At 56.9% G+C, this 14,982-nt stretch overlaps 4 protein-coding genes across 4 annotated transcripts; 3 read left to right on the top strand and 1 right to left on the bottom strand.

Moving 5' to 3' along the window:
• Positions 1-141: 141 nt before the first annotated feature.
• On the top strand, positions 142-1,505 carry JDV02_008567 (uncharacterized protein). Its single transcript, XM_047990179.1, has one exon. The coding sequence runs from the start codon at positions 205-207 to the stop codon at positions 1,222-1,224; it is 1,020 nt and encodes a 339-aa protein (XP_047846185.1). The 5' UTR covers positions 142-204; the 3' UTR covers positions 1,225-1,505.
• Positions 1,478-3,818, bottom strand: YRB30 (Ran-specific GTPase-activating protein 30). The gene is made up of 3 exons (XM_047990178.1): positions 3,502-3,818; positions 3,409-3,443; positions 1,478-3,355 (listed from the first exon to the last, which is right to left on the bottom strand). The coding sequence occupies exons 1-3, from the start codon at positions 3,679-3,681 to the stop codon at positions 1,744-1,746; spliced, it is 1,827 nt and encodes a 608-aa protein (XP_047846184.1). The 5' UTR covers positions 3,682-3,818; the 3' UTR covers positions 1,478-1,743.
• A 643-nt stretch (positions 3,819-4,461) lies between these two features.
• On the top strand, positions 4,462-7,288 carry SUP35 (translation termination factor GTPase eRF3). Its single transcript, XM_047990177.1, has 3 exons — positions 4,462-5,043; positions 5,109-6,892; positions 6,960-7,288. Exons 1-3 carry the CDS (start codon positions 4,722-4,724, stop codon positions 7,017-7,019), a joined length of 2,166 nt encoding a protein of 721 aa, XP_047846183.1. The 5' UTR covers positions 4,462-4,721; the 3' UTR covers positions 7,020-7,288.
• Positions 7,289-9,686: 2,398 nt separating this feature from the next.
• Positions 9,687-14,694, top strand: PCK1 (Phosphoenolpyruvate carboxykinase (ATP)). Its single transcript, XM_047990176.1, has 8 exons — positions 9,687-11,115; positions 11,264-11,312; positions 11,381-11,406; positions 11,487-11,536; positions 11,600-11,766; positions 11,882-11,915; positions 12,755-13,461; positions 13,522-14,694. Exons 1-8 carry the CDS (start codon positions 11,016-11,018, stop codon positions 14,156-14,158), a joined length of 1,770 nt encoding a protein of 589 aa, XP_047846182.1. The 5' UTR covers positions 9,687-11,015; the 3' UTR covers positions 14,159-14,694.
• Positions 14,695-14,982: the final 288 nt, after the last annotated feature.

Below are 14,982 nucleotides of genomic sequence, written 5' to 3'. Positions count from 1 at the left end.
GCAGTTACGACTGTCCTGTTCGGTACCCTGTACATTGTACCCGGCCGGGTCTACAGCTGTTCGCGTGGGCCCTGGTTGGCGAACGTCGAAAATCCGGCGCCAAAGTTTCGCCGACACCCGACTCGCCCCAGCAACGAACTCACCACCGCCTGGCACGACTCCCAGGTTGGGTAGACATTGTGACCTCTCATCTTTTTCTTGACGATGAGACGGACTATCAGCCACAGAACGACATGGAACCGACTGTTTCATGGAATATCGGCGCGTCGGCAGCGCAATGCCGTTGTACGTGCGATCGAGGTTGCTTCCTCATCTGTGGACCGCCATCCAGACATACACGCCTTCCAGCAGAAGGCTCTGATACCTGAGAAGCCTCTTGTTTTCCGTCATGAGGCCGGCTCTCCAACCTCTCAACTCCAGGCGGCTGCCAAGTGGTTCACGCAAGACGAATCTGGTAGGCGCGTGCTGACAAGCCATGTTACCAACTTCGATGATTGGCCGTTTCCCTACGAACTGGTTCAATCTTCATCGCAGAAGAAAGACGCTGTCATCAGCTTTCGCGACTGGCTCATGAAAAGCTCGGCATTCAGCGACCAAATGATGGCAGGTATTCTGCAAACAGCTATTACCGAAGGCGATGGACGCCAGTTCTCTCAATTATATGGGCCACTGCAACTCCTGATAAAGGCCCTTGAGTTCAACAAGCTGCAGGACGCGAAAGGCTTGAGCACGCTGGAACTGTACATAGCACAGTCCATGCTTTCGGACCTACCGCAACCCCTGCAACATGACTTGTGCACACCAGAGCTGGTCCGCGGCGCGGGAAAAGGCGATGTTTACAGCTCGTCCGTCTGGCTCGGGACAGAGCCTACGTACACTCCACTTCACCGAGACCCGAATCCGAACCTATTCTGTCAACTGTGCGGGGACAAGTTGCTCAGGATATTGCCGCCCACTGTTGGAGATCGATTGTACTTTGAGGTGCAGGTGAAAATTCGCCAGCGCGGCAACAGTCGTATCCGGACAACCGAGATGATGGAGGGGGATGAGAGAGCGGTACTTCACGACGCCGTCTGGGACAACGACGAACTGGCAGATCTGCTACTAGAAACAGAGCTTCGGTCGGGTGATGCAGTGTTTATCCCTGATGGGTGGTGGCATTCCGTCAAAAGTGCGGGAGCTCATGGGCAGCTTAATGGGTCGGCGAACTGGTGGTTTCGCTAAGTTGTGCACGAAGCGTGGCAGTGAGCTTTCGTGTCTTTTCGTGAGATGCGTCCCTGCATGTGGCACTCACAGATATGCTCTTATTGCCACGCCAATGTGCTTAAGACTGGCCTCTTTTGACTAATGATGAGCAGCGACTCAGCACCAGGGCGTAGGCTGACAGATATATTGAGGAATCACTTGATTATACAGCTGAGCTTTACATAGGCTTCTTGCTTTAGGGTTTGGATACATTGCATAGACCTTACTACGGCCGCTGTGCTGTCATACACTAATACGAGAGAGAAAACCGTTTCTTGTTGTGACTCTGTCATCCTCTAGAGAATCTGTATTAAGAGAACCTTGGGCGTTGCAGCCTATGCTTCATCAGAGCCCCCGTGGTCTTCTTCAACAAGTCTGGTCCTTCATCGGATTCTACGATCGTGGTAAACAGCGCTGCTGCGAAAAGTTATTCGCTCTATAGAGTGTATGGGAATAATGTATTCTCGTGACGCCAGGGGAGGTAGGTCTGTCCCAGATTCAATTCTCTGGGCCGTCTGTGTAGGGGTCAAAGCCAACGCGCTGTTTGGCTTCCTTGCGCATCGCTTGGCGTGCATCGCCCGAGAGGCCAGTTGTGGACGATTCCTCCAGAAAAAAGGCCAGGATGTGATCTGGTATTGACAGATGTGGCGCTTGCTGGAATTCTTGGAGACTGGCCAGCCGAATGAGCATCTCTATTAACGATAGGGACGACGTGATCGCTTTGAACGGCGACCGCGCCACAAAATCTGAGTCGTCTTCTGGAGCATCATCCTTTCTTGAGCTGTGGCTTCCTGTGGAGGATCGCCTTCCACCTGGAGCACTTTTATAGCCAAAGCTTGGCTGAAGTGACAGATTTCTAATCTGCGCAGCGACCCTGGCGTCGAGTGAGGCCCGGCCGCTGGCTTTTTGTTCCGCCACTCCGGGTGAGCGGATGGTTGGTCTGTCTTCCGGTTCACTTTCAGACCCCACTTCAGTCTCCGTCTCATCGAAGGCCGTATCATCGGCTTCGAATACCTCGAAAGCGATCCATTCAGGGTCGAGGTGCGACGGCAAGCTCGAAGAAGCACGGGCGCACGCATCTTGTATGTCGTCTACGGGTCTTCGGCTGATGCTCTCGTGATTGTCACTGCCTTCAGGAAGCATGTTGCCTCCCTCTCTCTTTGCCTCTCCCTTATGGCGGCCGGTTCCTAGTCTTTCCAGGACGTTGATTGAGGAAGCAGGAGATAACCGGGGTGCGTTCAGATCCCTCTTGAGAAGGAGAACCGGGCTATTCTCTTCATTCGTGTCGTTTCCAATATTCAGGATCTTGCCAGTGTCCGTGTAAAAGACTTTTGCAAGTTGGTTTATCGGGATCAACTCCCGAAAGCCAGCTCTCGGAATATCTTCGTAAATATCCGCGGTGTCTTGCTCACTGTGCACTCTGCCGTCGTCCAGGTCCTCAACAATCTCCAAGTGATAGGCGTAATCAAGGTATGCGCCAGTCAAGGGAGATTCGGGCAACTTTGGCGAGTCTTCATCCCGTATGCCCTCACGCCGTCCTTGTTGTTGTTTCCACTGTGACCGACACAAGCGCACTCGAGTCTTGTGGGAAACCTCCTGCCACAGCGGCTTACGATCATGCTCACCGATGCCATATGCGGTCCGTGAACGTCCTGTCAGATCGAGAGTCTGCGGGTCGACGGAAGCATGGCCCAGGAACAGCATGTACAGCGACAGATGAAATGCCGGGCCTATCTGAACGGTTCGGGTGGGATCCTGGGCATATTGCGTGTCCCCCACTATGAGCAGAGCACTGGCCTGCAGAAGTCTAGATGGTGAAACATTTGTAGGCAACGATGTTGACAGTGTTTCCCCAGACGCAGTGATGGCGAGTTGTAGCAGCGGTATTTCGCGATCAATTCGTTCCAGTAGAGCTTTTATATCGGAAATGATTTCGCGAAGCTGCTCATGTTGCTTGGCTTGTGTCTTGAAGCGATACGTATTCGGCTTGTCGGTTTCACTTTCTACCTGAATGGCACCTTCAATCCTCTGACCAAGCGATGCGATCTCACGTTGCAAGGCTCTGGCGAGCGGAGCGGCCGACTCCAGAAACACATTTCCCCGGCTCGACCTAGCCAGAAGTCAGACACACGGCGATGGAAACGCTGTAGACGAAGGACTGACTTGAATTCGACAAGTTCAAGTGCAGGCGAAATGATCTAGTAACGTGTGAGTATCTACGTGCATTAGGCATGCGAAGTCGGCGCGTGACAATACCTTGATCTTGCTGTCAAGAAGCGTTTGCAAGTTTCGGAGTTCGGAGTACAGGAGCTTGTCATCTACAGACTGCAGTAGGCGTGAACACTGTTTGAGTGCGTAAGTCGAAGTCAGGCCAACGGCTGACCTGATGGTGTATCGCATGGCCTGCACGCCGACAAGCGCCAGAAACTCATCCATGACTTTTCGACGGTCGATGGCGGTTGGAGAGGAGAGCTACGGTCGGCGGAACAGACCTCGGAAAAACTTCAGAATTCACATTGGGATGATGCATGGGGCTTATTCAACATCCAAAATGACAAGCAGGCTGTTTATCAGGCAGCTGGAGTGAGGACAGCTGGGCCATCAGGCACCCGACGTTTGGGCGGGAGGCCACAGTGCGAGCTAGAATGCGGATCAGTTGTGCTGTCCAGTTCGCTGCGTGGGGCATCGCCGTTGTGCAGTCGTGTTCATTCTCATCGCCAGGTCCGTGCCACCCATTGTATCCGATTTTGACATCTGCTGGATTCACTGTACCTGAATGCGAGGTCGCAAGCCGTACGCATCTCCCCACAACGTGCTGTGTCTTTGACGCTTGGATGGGGGCCAATCAGTCTCAGCCAGGCTGCTTCTTGCGTTTCTCTCGATGCAGAATTGGCAATGATAACCGAGCAACATGTAGCTCGTGACGCCTCTTTCCTTCGATCTTATATGTTTAGGCTTGCTGTCAGCTGTGCATTTCAGTGAGCGCTCGCCGTGGTGGACGGCTCGCATTTCTTTGATGAATGGATCGATGTGCATTAACCACGAGCACATTCGTACACTGTTATACTGCACAGCTGCTGCTCCGTACGTGCGGCGGCGAAGCAATTAGTCCGTATCGAGCCCACCATGCGCACTGTACCAGCCCCGCCAACAGGATGGAGACTGCCCTCCTGCCAGGCATCATGCTAGTGGTGGGGGGGCCTTGAGTTTTCAAACCTCCACCCCAGAAACGACCAGGACCTGGCATCAACACGCTTTGTTTCGCTGCCCGACTGTCACTGCGTCAGCCCTCTCTCTACGCCGGTTTCTTCTTAAGATCCGTCACAGTCAGCGTTTCGCTAGCGAGCTCACATCATCGGCGTCAGTGGGCAGACAACACCAGTGTCACCGAAGAGGGGCTAACGTCGAGTCACCAGCTCGAGCCGAGATTGTTCGACCAACCGAAGCTGCCCGCGTTTTGCGCACTACCCGACACGATGGCCGACCTCAACTCTTGGGAAGACGATCCCGCTGCCCAGGACGAGAACCTCTCTCGTCAGGCTCAGCAGCAGTTGAACATCAACCAGCAGAACGCGGCCGCATCGCAGGGCGCCTTTCGGCCTGGGGTCGCGTCCTTCCAGCCTGGTGCTCAATCCTTCCAGCCAGGTCAGCCTTATAGTGGTGGCTTCGCGCCCCAGTATCAACAGCAGCAATACTATCAGCAAGGCTACTATCCCCAGTATGGCCAGCAGCAAGGCTTTAACCAATACAACCAGTCGTACGGCGGCGGCTTCAGCCAAGGTTACAATCAAGGCTACGGTGAGCGGTTATTCATCAGGTACACACGCACGAACCTGAATCCATATACTGACATAGGTGCTCAGGCGCTGGATATCCCCAGTATGGCCAGCAACACCAGCAATCTCCGCAGCCCCAGCAACCCGCGGCCCCCCAAGCCTCCCCCGCGGCGGCTCCGAAGGCGCCTGCTGCCGATAGCGCCCCCCCTTCCACGCCCGCACCGAAGCCCGTGTTGACAAAGGAAGGAGGCACCAAAGTCCTCAGCATTGGAGGCGATACGTCTGCTCCCAAGCCCAAGGCTAAGGTGCTCTCGATCGGAGGAACAGCGGCGCCTCCGAAGGAGAAGACTGACTCCAAGCCTGATCCCAAAGCAGAGCCGTCGAGCAAAGTGGAGGCTGGTCAAAAGGCCACCGCGGCCAAAGCTATTGAAAAGACGGGCGAGAAGACTGGAAAGGCCGCAGCGGCTTCCAAGACATCCGGCAAGACGTCACCAACACCGTCGTCTGGCCGCTCCAGCCCATCTGGCCCTGGTGACAAGAAGGCGCAGCGGGATGCTGATGCTGTCACGAAAGAGCAAGCTGCCGATGTCGATGACGAGACTCTTAAGGAGATTTACGGTAAAGAACACGTCAACATCATCTTCATCGGCCACGTCGACGCTGGCAAATCAACACTGGGTGGTTCTATTCTGTGGACCACCGGGATGGTTGACGAGAGGACCATGGACAAGTACAAGAAGGAAGCCAAAGACTTGGGACGCGAGTCTTGGTACTTGTCCTGGGTTATGGATTTGACCAAAGAGGAACGAACCAAAGGCAAGACCGTTGAGGTTGGTCGCGGATTCTTCGAGACGGAGAAACGCAGATACAGCATCTTGGACGCCCCAGGACACAAGACGTACGTCCCCAACATGATTGGTGGTGCTTCGCAGGCCGACGTCGGTATCTTGGTCATCTCAGCTCGAAAGGGCGAGTATGAGACGGGCTTCGAGCGAGGCGGTCAAACTCGCGAGCATGCCATGCTTGCGAAGACACAGGGTGTCAACAAATTGATCGTCGTCATCAACAAGATGGACGACCCAACTGTTGAGTGGTCCCATGATCGCTACCAGGAGTGCACGACGAAGCTCTCGCAATTCCTCAAGGGCACCGGCTACAACCTTAAGTCGGACGTCTACTTTATGCCCGTTGCCGCCCAGCAATCCATGAACATCAAAGATCGTCTTCCTGAAGGCGTGGCACCGTGGTGGACTGGGCCTTCACTGCTTGAGTATCTCGACGACATGAAGGCATTGGAGCGTAAAGTCAACGCACCGTTCATGATGCCGGTCAACGCCAAGTATCGCGACATGGGTACCATGGTCGACGGCAAGATTGAGGCTGGAGTGGTCAAGAAGGGTATGAATCTGGTGATGATGCCCCGCAAACAAGCTGTCGAGGCAGCGGCCATCTACGGCGAACAGGAGGATGAGATGCAGGTCCTCCAATGTGGCGATCAGGTGCGGATGAGACTCAAGGGCATTGAGGAGGAGGACATACTGCCAGGCTTTGTGCTGTGCTCGCCGAAGCGGCTGGTGCATTGTGTGGCCGAGTTTGAAGCGCAGATCCGCATCCTGGAGCTGAAGTCCATTCTGACGTCTGGCTTCAACTGCGTCCTGCACGTTCATTCGGCCATTGAGGAAGTGACGTTCGCGGCTCTCCTGCACAAGCTCCAGAAAGGGACCAACCGGAAGAGCAAGGCTCCGCCCACACACGCCAGAAAGGGAGACAGCATCATTGCACGCATGCAAGTGATTGGTGGAGCCGGGTCTGTCTGCGTGGAAAAGTTCGAGGACTACCCTCAGATGGGTCGGTTCACTCTGCGAGACCAGGTACGTTCAAACGCAATGGCGTCATTCCTTCTATCACAACGAGCACAAGTCGCTGACAACTGAAAAGGGACAAACGATTGCCATTGGCAAGATCACGAAGCTCATCACGGACGAGACGGCTGCCTAAGTGAATGAATGGCAAGTTATACCGTTTATCGTCGGATAGAAAATATGCATGAGAGGGACAGCTTGGAAAGGGGGCCCAACGGTGTCATGATACGGGTACAGGATAAGCATGGGGGCCAACCAGGCTGACGAGGCGCTGGCGCTGGCGCACAGGACTGCAGCCCGGAGAGGCGGGAGGCCGCCTGGACGTAACGAAATCGGGACGAACTGTTCCGCAGATACCATGATGACCGCAATGTAGAGGGCAAAGATAAAAGTCGTTCCCTGTAATTGGCGTTTCTCTCAATACTGCGGGACTAGTCGGGCATGGTGATCGGGCATGGTGACAACGGTCCAAGTGCTTGATCTCGAACCCTGGACATGTGGTGCTTCGGAAGGAGAGGCTCAATACTTGACGGCGCTGATCCAAGCTGATGCGATATGATGAACCCAAGGCAGCTCGGAATAGGGCCGCCTCCGTCATAGCCTCGCCCAGTACCACGCTGGCGATGGCTCAAGGAGGCAGTTCAATTGAGGCCAGACCGCGGGTAAAGACGGGTTCCTGAACGCACAGATTTGGTCGTGCACCGTTATGACACAACTCGCCGCTAAGATCGCGCACCTAGTAATCCATAGTAATCCAGGAGAGGACGAAAATGAGTCGGGACGACAGAGTGGGCTGCCTGAGGACAGGACCTTGTTTGACATGCTTGAGGGGGCCGAGACGGAGCGGCGCAGGAAGTGGGCCGTGGCAGTCCGAGTGTGGAGCACGGATGCGAGGCGGAACTTCGCCGGAGTTGGCGGACGGATACGGAAGGTATACATACTGCTGTACGTACTTACGGGTGCCCTCTTTGCAATGCGGAAGGGACCAAACCGACTTGAATTTGTCGTCTCGCGTGGTGCACGGGGCTCCGGACGGAAGGCATTGAAGCAACACGCTGGCAGCGTGGCCGTGTGAGAAAAGCAGTCCGGGGGGACCTCTTCCATGTGCCGGTGAGCGTTGGGTAAATTGGTAAGAAATTTATTCTTGACCCGGGGCCGGGGCCTATGTGGCAGGATGCCGGTGACTGGACGTCATCCTGCTTCGTCTACGCTCCGCCCAAGAACCCAGACTGTAGAGACAGACAAGACAGGCTGTAAGCACTGCAGACTCGGTTTGGCGGCTTTCACCCTGAAACATGGCACTGGCACAAATCGGCAGCGAGCGAGTGCTTGCGCAGCGGATCATATTTCATTAATAACAGGAAACCCTCAAAAATGCACGGTACGGTATTGATCGAGGGTGTGCCGATAGCAAGCTGCAGCTTGATGCTTTCAGTTTTTTTTCTTTTTTTTTCTTCCCTTTGGCCAGCCGTCTCCATTCCTGCATGCTAGCTGGTATTAGGCCTTAAGCCGACGGGGGTGAGCGCCCGGAGAAAGTCGGAGGACGAACGCGGCGGCCAACAGCCAATCATGCGGTGAGAAATCCATGTGCGGCGGGCGGTGCCGCTGAGCCGAGACCGTATTTGGGGCATTCAGTTTCGCCCTGAACGGGACGGCGACGAGCGCTGGAGACGTGTCAGAGAAACCCTGGCGTGTCGGGTGCTGTACGGTACAGTACAGTACTGGCAAAGTTCTAGTGCATGCAGACGCCTGTGCTCCTCCTGTACAACCACATATGCACGAGTACCGTTTGTCCTCGTGCGCTCCTGCGCTGTATTGTTTACATTGTTTCTTCTTTTGTGCGACACTTCTAGGTTCGGGGAGCCCCAGCACCAGAGCTCCAGCACACAACAGCGATTACACATGAAGCCCCGCGGTTCAGTACGAAGTACAAGTTTAGCAGTGTTGCCACGGTCACAAGCTCGTCTGGTGGGGTCTTTGGGGACGGTACCTAGCCACTTGGTAAGTTGGCCATGAGATCTTTGATGGTCATGTGGCCAGCCCGGAAGCTGGGCGGGCTGGGGTACGGTTCTCGGTCGGCGGTGGCAGGCAGATCGCGGGGTACGCTGGGCTCCAGCGCCAAACCATGGCAAGTACATCAGCCTACCTCTACCTACACAGCAGCTTACCACAAGGGGTGTATCCGTAAACCACTAGGAGGTTAGTACTAATGGTAGCGCCCGATTCTGGTTCTCTCCGCCCTGCCAGGGCCTCCATCCTTCTCCGTCCACCAACGATTACCGGTGAACTTTTTGCTGACCAGGTGACCACCTTCGGGACATGAGCAAATGCCAGACGAGCTTGGTAATGGGCTACAACGCGGCGTCAGCCAACGACGCGAATGATGACTCCGCTGAAGGCAGGGGCTGCGTAGACCTTGCTTTGTTGCTGCCCGAGCGGACGCAAGCAAGCCTGCTACGCGGGCAAAGGCGGGCATGCGGGCAATAGGTGGTTCGCTGGCGGCTGTTGGTGGTCATCGTGGTGTAGTTAAGAGGTACCCGTACAGACATTTTTGGTCCCATCTCGATGCTGTCGTGGCCCACCCGTCCCATGTCTGGTACCTGCAGACGGACCCGAAGGTGTCCGACCCAATGCAGAGAGGCTGAACCAGACGCTGCGCCCCCCCGGCACAGTCAGAAAAAGACGGGACGGGCGAGCTGATGCGCTGAAGACGACCGCGTACCAGGTTCAGGCAGGGCAGGGTAAAGGGCTCGAGAATAAGTGCAGCAGAGCCCCGGTTCCCGCGTCGACGAAAACTGCATGACAATGGAAGCCTTGGGCGCAGGCAGGTTGCCTGTACGGTGGCAAATGGGATGGTCCGGATCACGGTCAGGTCAGGCAGGCGCCGAGTGGCCGGCAATGATGCTGGGAAGTGGCCGGCGATTCTGGCCGAGACGTTTCGCGGGCACTTGGTCGATGCACATGCGAACTCAGGGCGATTTCGGACGAAATGCGGTTGCTATCGCCGGCGGGAGATGCATCGGCTTCAATGCCAGCATGAAGCATATAAAGACAGGCTGCGTCTCGCGGGCAAGGCTATAGGGTCTCTCTGCATCGCAGTCGCCATCGTCCTCGTTGCCATACTCGTAGAATAAACGACTGCACCGCACCTGCCCCTTCAAGATCTACCAAGTCACTATATTTTCCTCGCCGGGCAACAACATTGGCGCCACGAGGCTTCCCGAGCGTTAACTTGCGTCGTCCACCCGTCCCCAACTGCGCCCCAGCAGGCTCACCACCTACCTCCCCGCCCGCCACCTCACTCTCTGCACGGCAGCCGACCCCACGGCGCAGAGAACCACCTTTTGTCCCGCGGCGCGGCACCAGCATCGACGGCACACACATCACACGCCCCCATTTGTCCCGACTGCGGTGCAGGTAAAAGGGAAAAGGTTTCCACTGGCACCCCGCACCCGGGGCTGAAGCCGCTCGACGACGCCAACACCCCGCCAACGACGTAAAAGGAACCAGGCTGAGTGGCAGGCTCGTTCCGGTATAAATTCGTGAGCCGTGCTTCGTTTTCGACCCAGACACTGAAACCCCACACCCCTCCACCAAGCCTCGGACCCCCCCCCCCCCTCCTCTCTATCCCCAGCAGCTCCACAGGCAGAGACGAGCAGCAGCAGCCTTCGGCCATCGTCATCCTCACCACTTGGACGCTCGTGTCAAGAGCCCTTTGCGCGCTCATCTCCCAGACCTGTCGACGCCGCGCAGAGACAGCACACAGCGACTCGCGTCGCATATACCGATACGGTGCACTGCAGATTGCCAGCAGAAAGCCTCGCACGCCCCCCTTTTTCCACTGACCGTGTCGGCACAGGCGGACCAGAGAGAGCACACGAGCCTGCTCGTCCAACGCCACGAGCCTCAAATCACACCCTCTCCCGCAACTCCCCTTGCCTGCTGGTTCACAACCTCGGGTCCTCTTTTTTTTTCTACTACTCCCAACTCACACCCCCCTCCCCCCGGCTACCCACGCTGTTACCCACGGCCCCGTTGGCCCCTCCCCCTGCCCCGTGTCAAGCCCGTCAGTGCAACTGGCAAAGCCGAGATCGAGCCTCTGTTCCGGCTCCCAGAGTTTAAATACATAACCATGAGGGATCCCATTGTCAGGACCGCTTCTCCCTACACCGACCCCAACGTTCAAAGCCCACAGTCCAGACTCAAGGCTCGCGGTGGTGATTTGCGCAAGAGTATGTGACTCCTTGATGCCCCTCTCCCAGCAAAAGGCCTTCCTTCTTCACATTTGTGTCGGAGCCTGCCTTGCCGCCTTCATGGCAAGCACATACGTGCCGCCGCCGGTCATGTCGTCGTGGCCAAAGCTAACGCAAAGGGCACCAGTGATTTCCAGCAACGTCAACAAAACCTCCCTCCACCCCGGTGGTGTTCAGTGAGTGCTCCGCGTCGAGGCGCGTGCCCGGGCGTGAACCACCTTCCACTAACACGATGCCCTTGCAGGCCACACGGGAACCACACCGAGCTTGGTACGCTCGCCCCGTCATGCGCGCACTCTGCCCAGTGAAGCTCCAAATCCCTGGCCGAATACTGACCAGTTCGCCCACAGAGGAGGAGCTCCACGAAACGGCGCACATCGACTACGATCGCGTCGCCATTGTGAGTCCTGGTCTCAGTCGGCGTCGTCCGGGTGCGGTACGCTGACATGCCCTCCTTGCGCAGATCCACAACCCGTCCGTCGCCGCCCTCTACGAAGATGCCCTCGTTTACGAGACCGGCACGGCCATCACTTCGAGCGGTGCCTTGACGGCCTACTCGGGCAAGAAGACTGGCCGATCTCCTCTCGACAAGCGAATTGTCAAGGAGCCGACGTCTGAAGACAACGTCTGGTAAGTCGACACCGACCCAAGCAGGCACGGCGCGCGGACCCCGGTCCCATGCACCCGTGCCTGTGTCTCGCAGCGGGGTGCACGCTGGCTAACCAAGGCTTCGCGCTGCGCACAGGTGGGGACCCGTGAACAAGCCCATGTCTCCCGAGGTAGGTCGTCTCGTGTCTTCTTTCTCTCGTCGCCGTCTTGTTTCCCCTCTGCCCCGCATTCTCGGGCGGCCCAGTCACGATGACGCCAATGGGCGGCACACCACGATAATTCAGCGGGCGGCTGGCTCCAGCGCCCGTCGCATGGCCCTGCCTGGCTGCCCAAGCTGGAGCTGTGGACTGGCTTGGGGTTCCCGAGCGTGTCCTGTCACCTGCCTGAGGGCGCAGGTGCCATAGCCCAGTCAGCTACGGTACCTGTTTCCTTCGGCAGCCGTGCTTGCAGCGGGCCTGGTGGCATGAATTATCGTGCAGCTCATTGGCGTCACTGGTATGGCCACTGAAAGCCGGCCAACCCCACCCCAGCTGGGCCCCCCCTCCCCCCATCCGTTAGCCCCCCAGCCTGCCCCAATTCCGTTCCCCAGGCCGCCCTTCCGCATGGCGAAGCCGAGCTTAAGCGGGCGTGCTGGGCGGAGGTTGCCATGAGGCAGGCAGCTGATCCGATCCGCCCCGATCCGATCCCGAGAGACGGCCCAGAGCCTGTTGGCTGGTTTCATTCACATGATGCCGGGGCACGCAGGCACAGCGCACTGGTTGTTGAAGGCCCCGCAGACGCGCCCCTGATTCGCATGTGCAGCCGCTCCAGCGTTGCACTGCGCTTTTTGTTCGGGGGCGCGGGATGCCTTCCAACGGCGAGCGCCGCGGGCCACGAGCGCGAATTTCCCTGAATCGTCAATTGCAATGCATACCTTCTCGATTGGGGTCGTTGGAGGCCTCAAGGCCACCGTGACAATAGAACAGGACCGAGAAAAATACCGCAGACGCTGACATGGCTGGCTTGACAGGTGTGGAAGATCAACCGCGAGCGTGCCGTCGACTATCTCAACACCCGCAACCGCATCTACGTCGTGGACGGCTATGCCGGCTGGGACGAGAAGTACCGCATCCGAGTTCGCGTCATCTGCGCCCGCGCCTACCATGCCCTCTTCATGAGGAACATGCTCATTCGCCCTCCCCGTGAGGAGCTGGAGCATTTCCACCCCGACTACACAATCTACAATGCCGGCTCGTTCCCTGCCAATCGCTACACCGAGGGCATGACCTCGGTCACCTCGGTGGCTATCAACTTCTCCCAAAAGGAGATGGTCATCCTGGGTACCGAATACGCCGGCGAGATGAAGAAGGGCGTCTTCACCGTCCTCTTCTACGAGATGCCTATCAAGCACAACGTCCTGACGCTGCACTCGTCCGCCAACGAGGGCAAGTCTGGCGACGTCACCCTCTTCTTCGGCCTGTCTGGCACCGGCAAGACTACCTTGTCCGCGGACCCCAACCGTGCCCTCATTGGTGACGATGAGCACTGCTGGAGTGACCGCGGCGTCTTCAACATTGAGGGCGGCTGCTACGCCAAGTGCATTGGCCTTTCCGCCGAGAAGGAGCCTGATATCTATGGCGCCATTCGCTACGGCTCCGTCCTGGAGAACGTCGTCTTCGACCCCGACACCCGCGAGGTCGACTACGACGACTCCACCCTCACCGAGAACACTCGCTGGTAAGTGGCCTCGTTACAACTGTCAAACACGCAAGCCCTTCGCTGACTTGATGATGCTAGCGCCTACCCCATTGAATACATCAGCAACGCCAAGATCCCCTGCCTGTCCGACAACATGCCGACCAACATCATCCTGCTGACCTGCGATGCCCGCGGCGTCCTGCCCCCGATCTCCAAGCTCGACCGTGCCCAGACCATGTTCCACTTCATCTCGGGCTACACCTCCAAGATGGCCGGCACTGAGGACGGCGTCACCGAGCCCCAGGCTACCTTCTCCTCGTGCTTCGCCCAGCCCTTCCTGGCACTGCACCCCATGAAGTACGCCAAGATGCTTGCGGACAAGATTGAGCAGCACAAGGCCAACGCCTGGCTGCTGAACACCGGCTGGGTCGGCGCCGGTTTCGCTCAGGGCGGTAAGCGCTGCCCGCTGAAGTACACTCGCGCCATCCTCGACGCCATCCACAGCGGCGAGCTCGCCAACGTCCAGTACGAAAACTACGACGTCTTCAACCTCCAGGTTCCCACCACGTGCCCCAACGTCCCTGACGAGCTTCTGAACCCCAAGAAGGCTTGGACCGCCGGTACCGAAAGCTTCCAGGCTGAGGTCGTCAAGCTGGGCAAGCTCTTCCGCGAGAACTTCACCAAGTACGAGTCCGAAGCCACCGAGGATGTTGTCAAGGCTGGTCCCGCTGTTTAAGAAGTCTGTTCATGAGAGCACTCTAGCGTCTTTTTTTTGGGGGGCATCTTTTATGCAGTAGACTTACCGCCGCCGCAAACCCGCGCATTTTATCCACCCCTTCCCCGAGGCGCACCTTTTTACCTACCTCAGGCCCATCACTGGGCTCTGCTGTCTCCAAACCCAACGAGTTATTGCTCGACCGGGTTTTCTCTGTTTCCTCCCTGGGTGGGCGTCATGAATTCCTTTTTCCTTTTCTTTTTCTCTTATGGTTTAACGGGTCTGGATGAAAACAAAGCCATCGCCGTAAGGCACACTCATGCATGGATGGATTAAGAGGCGAGTTGTGAGAACGAGAGAGAAGGGGGAAGGCATCAAGACATGGGGGGAAGGTGTTTGGCTGGGAGGTGAACAAAGATTGTAATGAGGCAGACGAATTGATGCTAAATTGCCTTAAAAACATGATGTTGATCCCTACGGTGGTTGCATTCTTGACGCGTTGTAGCTGCTGCAGCTGCACGCACCGGCATTCCCTCCAGCAGACGGGGAAGTGGTCATGTGATGGTGTGTGTCCCCTCCCCCGCATGCACCTGAGATAGCGCCCGAGATGCTCCTCAAACCTCTTTTAATGCACCGTAACTTGAGCCGCACAGTCACGCGTGATGAAAGCCATATAATATACAATCATCATCACACGATGCTACGGTCTCCAGGAAATGCTTCTAAACTCTTAGATGTTTTCCCCCCAAGAAACACGCATTGGAGTGTATACGTAGTGGTAACACACCTTTGCGTACAGCAAGTACATGCTCAACTCAAAAACGTTAAAGGGGGAACACGGCGAT

The sequence above is a fragment of the Purpureocillium takamizusanense genome, chromosome 8, assembly GCF_022605165.1.
Source record: "Purpureocillium takamizusanense chromosome 8, complete sequence".
Lineage (NCBI taxonomy): Eukaryota > Fungi > Ascomycota > Sordariomycetes > Hypocreales > Ophiocordycipitaceae > Purpureocillium > Purpureocillium takamizusanense.
Note: the sequence above shows the minus strand (reverse complement) of the source record. Positions and strands in the feature narration are given on the sequence as shown.

Coding starts and splice junctions, on each gene's coding strand:
- JDV02_008567 (XM_047990179.1), top strand. CDS start 205: ATGAGACGGACTATCAGCCACAGAACGACATGGAACCGACTGTTTCAT.
- YRB30 (XM_047990178.1), bottom strand. CDS start 3,681: ATGGATGAGTTTCTGGCGCTTGTCGGCGTGCAGGCCATGCGATACACC. Junction 3,444..3,501: donor TTCTTGACAGCAAGATCAAG/GTATTGTCACGC, acceptor ACACGTTACTAG/ATCATTTCGCCTGCACTTGA. Junction 3,356..3,408: donor CTTGAACTTGTCGAATTCAA/GTCAGTCCTTCG, acceptor ACTTCTGGCTAG/GTCGAGCCGGGGAAATGTGT.
- SUP35 (XM_047990177.1), top strand. CDS start 4,722: ATGGCCGACCTCAACTCTTGGGAAGACGATCCCGCTGCCCAGGACGAG. Junction 5,044..5,108: donor AGGTTACAATCAAGGCTACG/GTGAGCGGTTAT, acceptor ATAGGTGCTCAG/GCGCTGGATATCCCCAGTAT. Junction 6,893..6,959: donor GGTTCACTCTGCGAGACCAG/GTACGTTCAAAC, acceptor ACAACTGAAAAG/GGACAAACGATTGCCATTGG.
- PCK1 (XM_047990176.1), top strand. CDS start 11,016: ATGAGGGATCCCATTGTCAGGACCGCTTCTCCCTACACCGACCCCAAC. Junction 11,407..11,486: donor CGGGAACCACACCGAGCTTG/GTACGCTCGCCC, acceptor GTTCGCCCACAG/AGGAGGAGCTCCACGAAACG. Junction 11,767..11,881: donor ACGTCTGAAGACAACGTCTG/GTAAGTCGACAC, acceptor CGCTGCGCACAG/GTGGGGACCCGTGAACAAGC.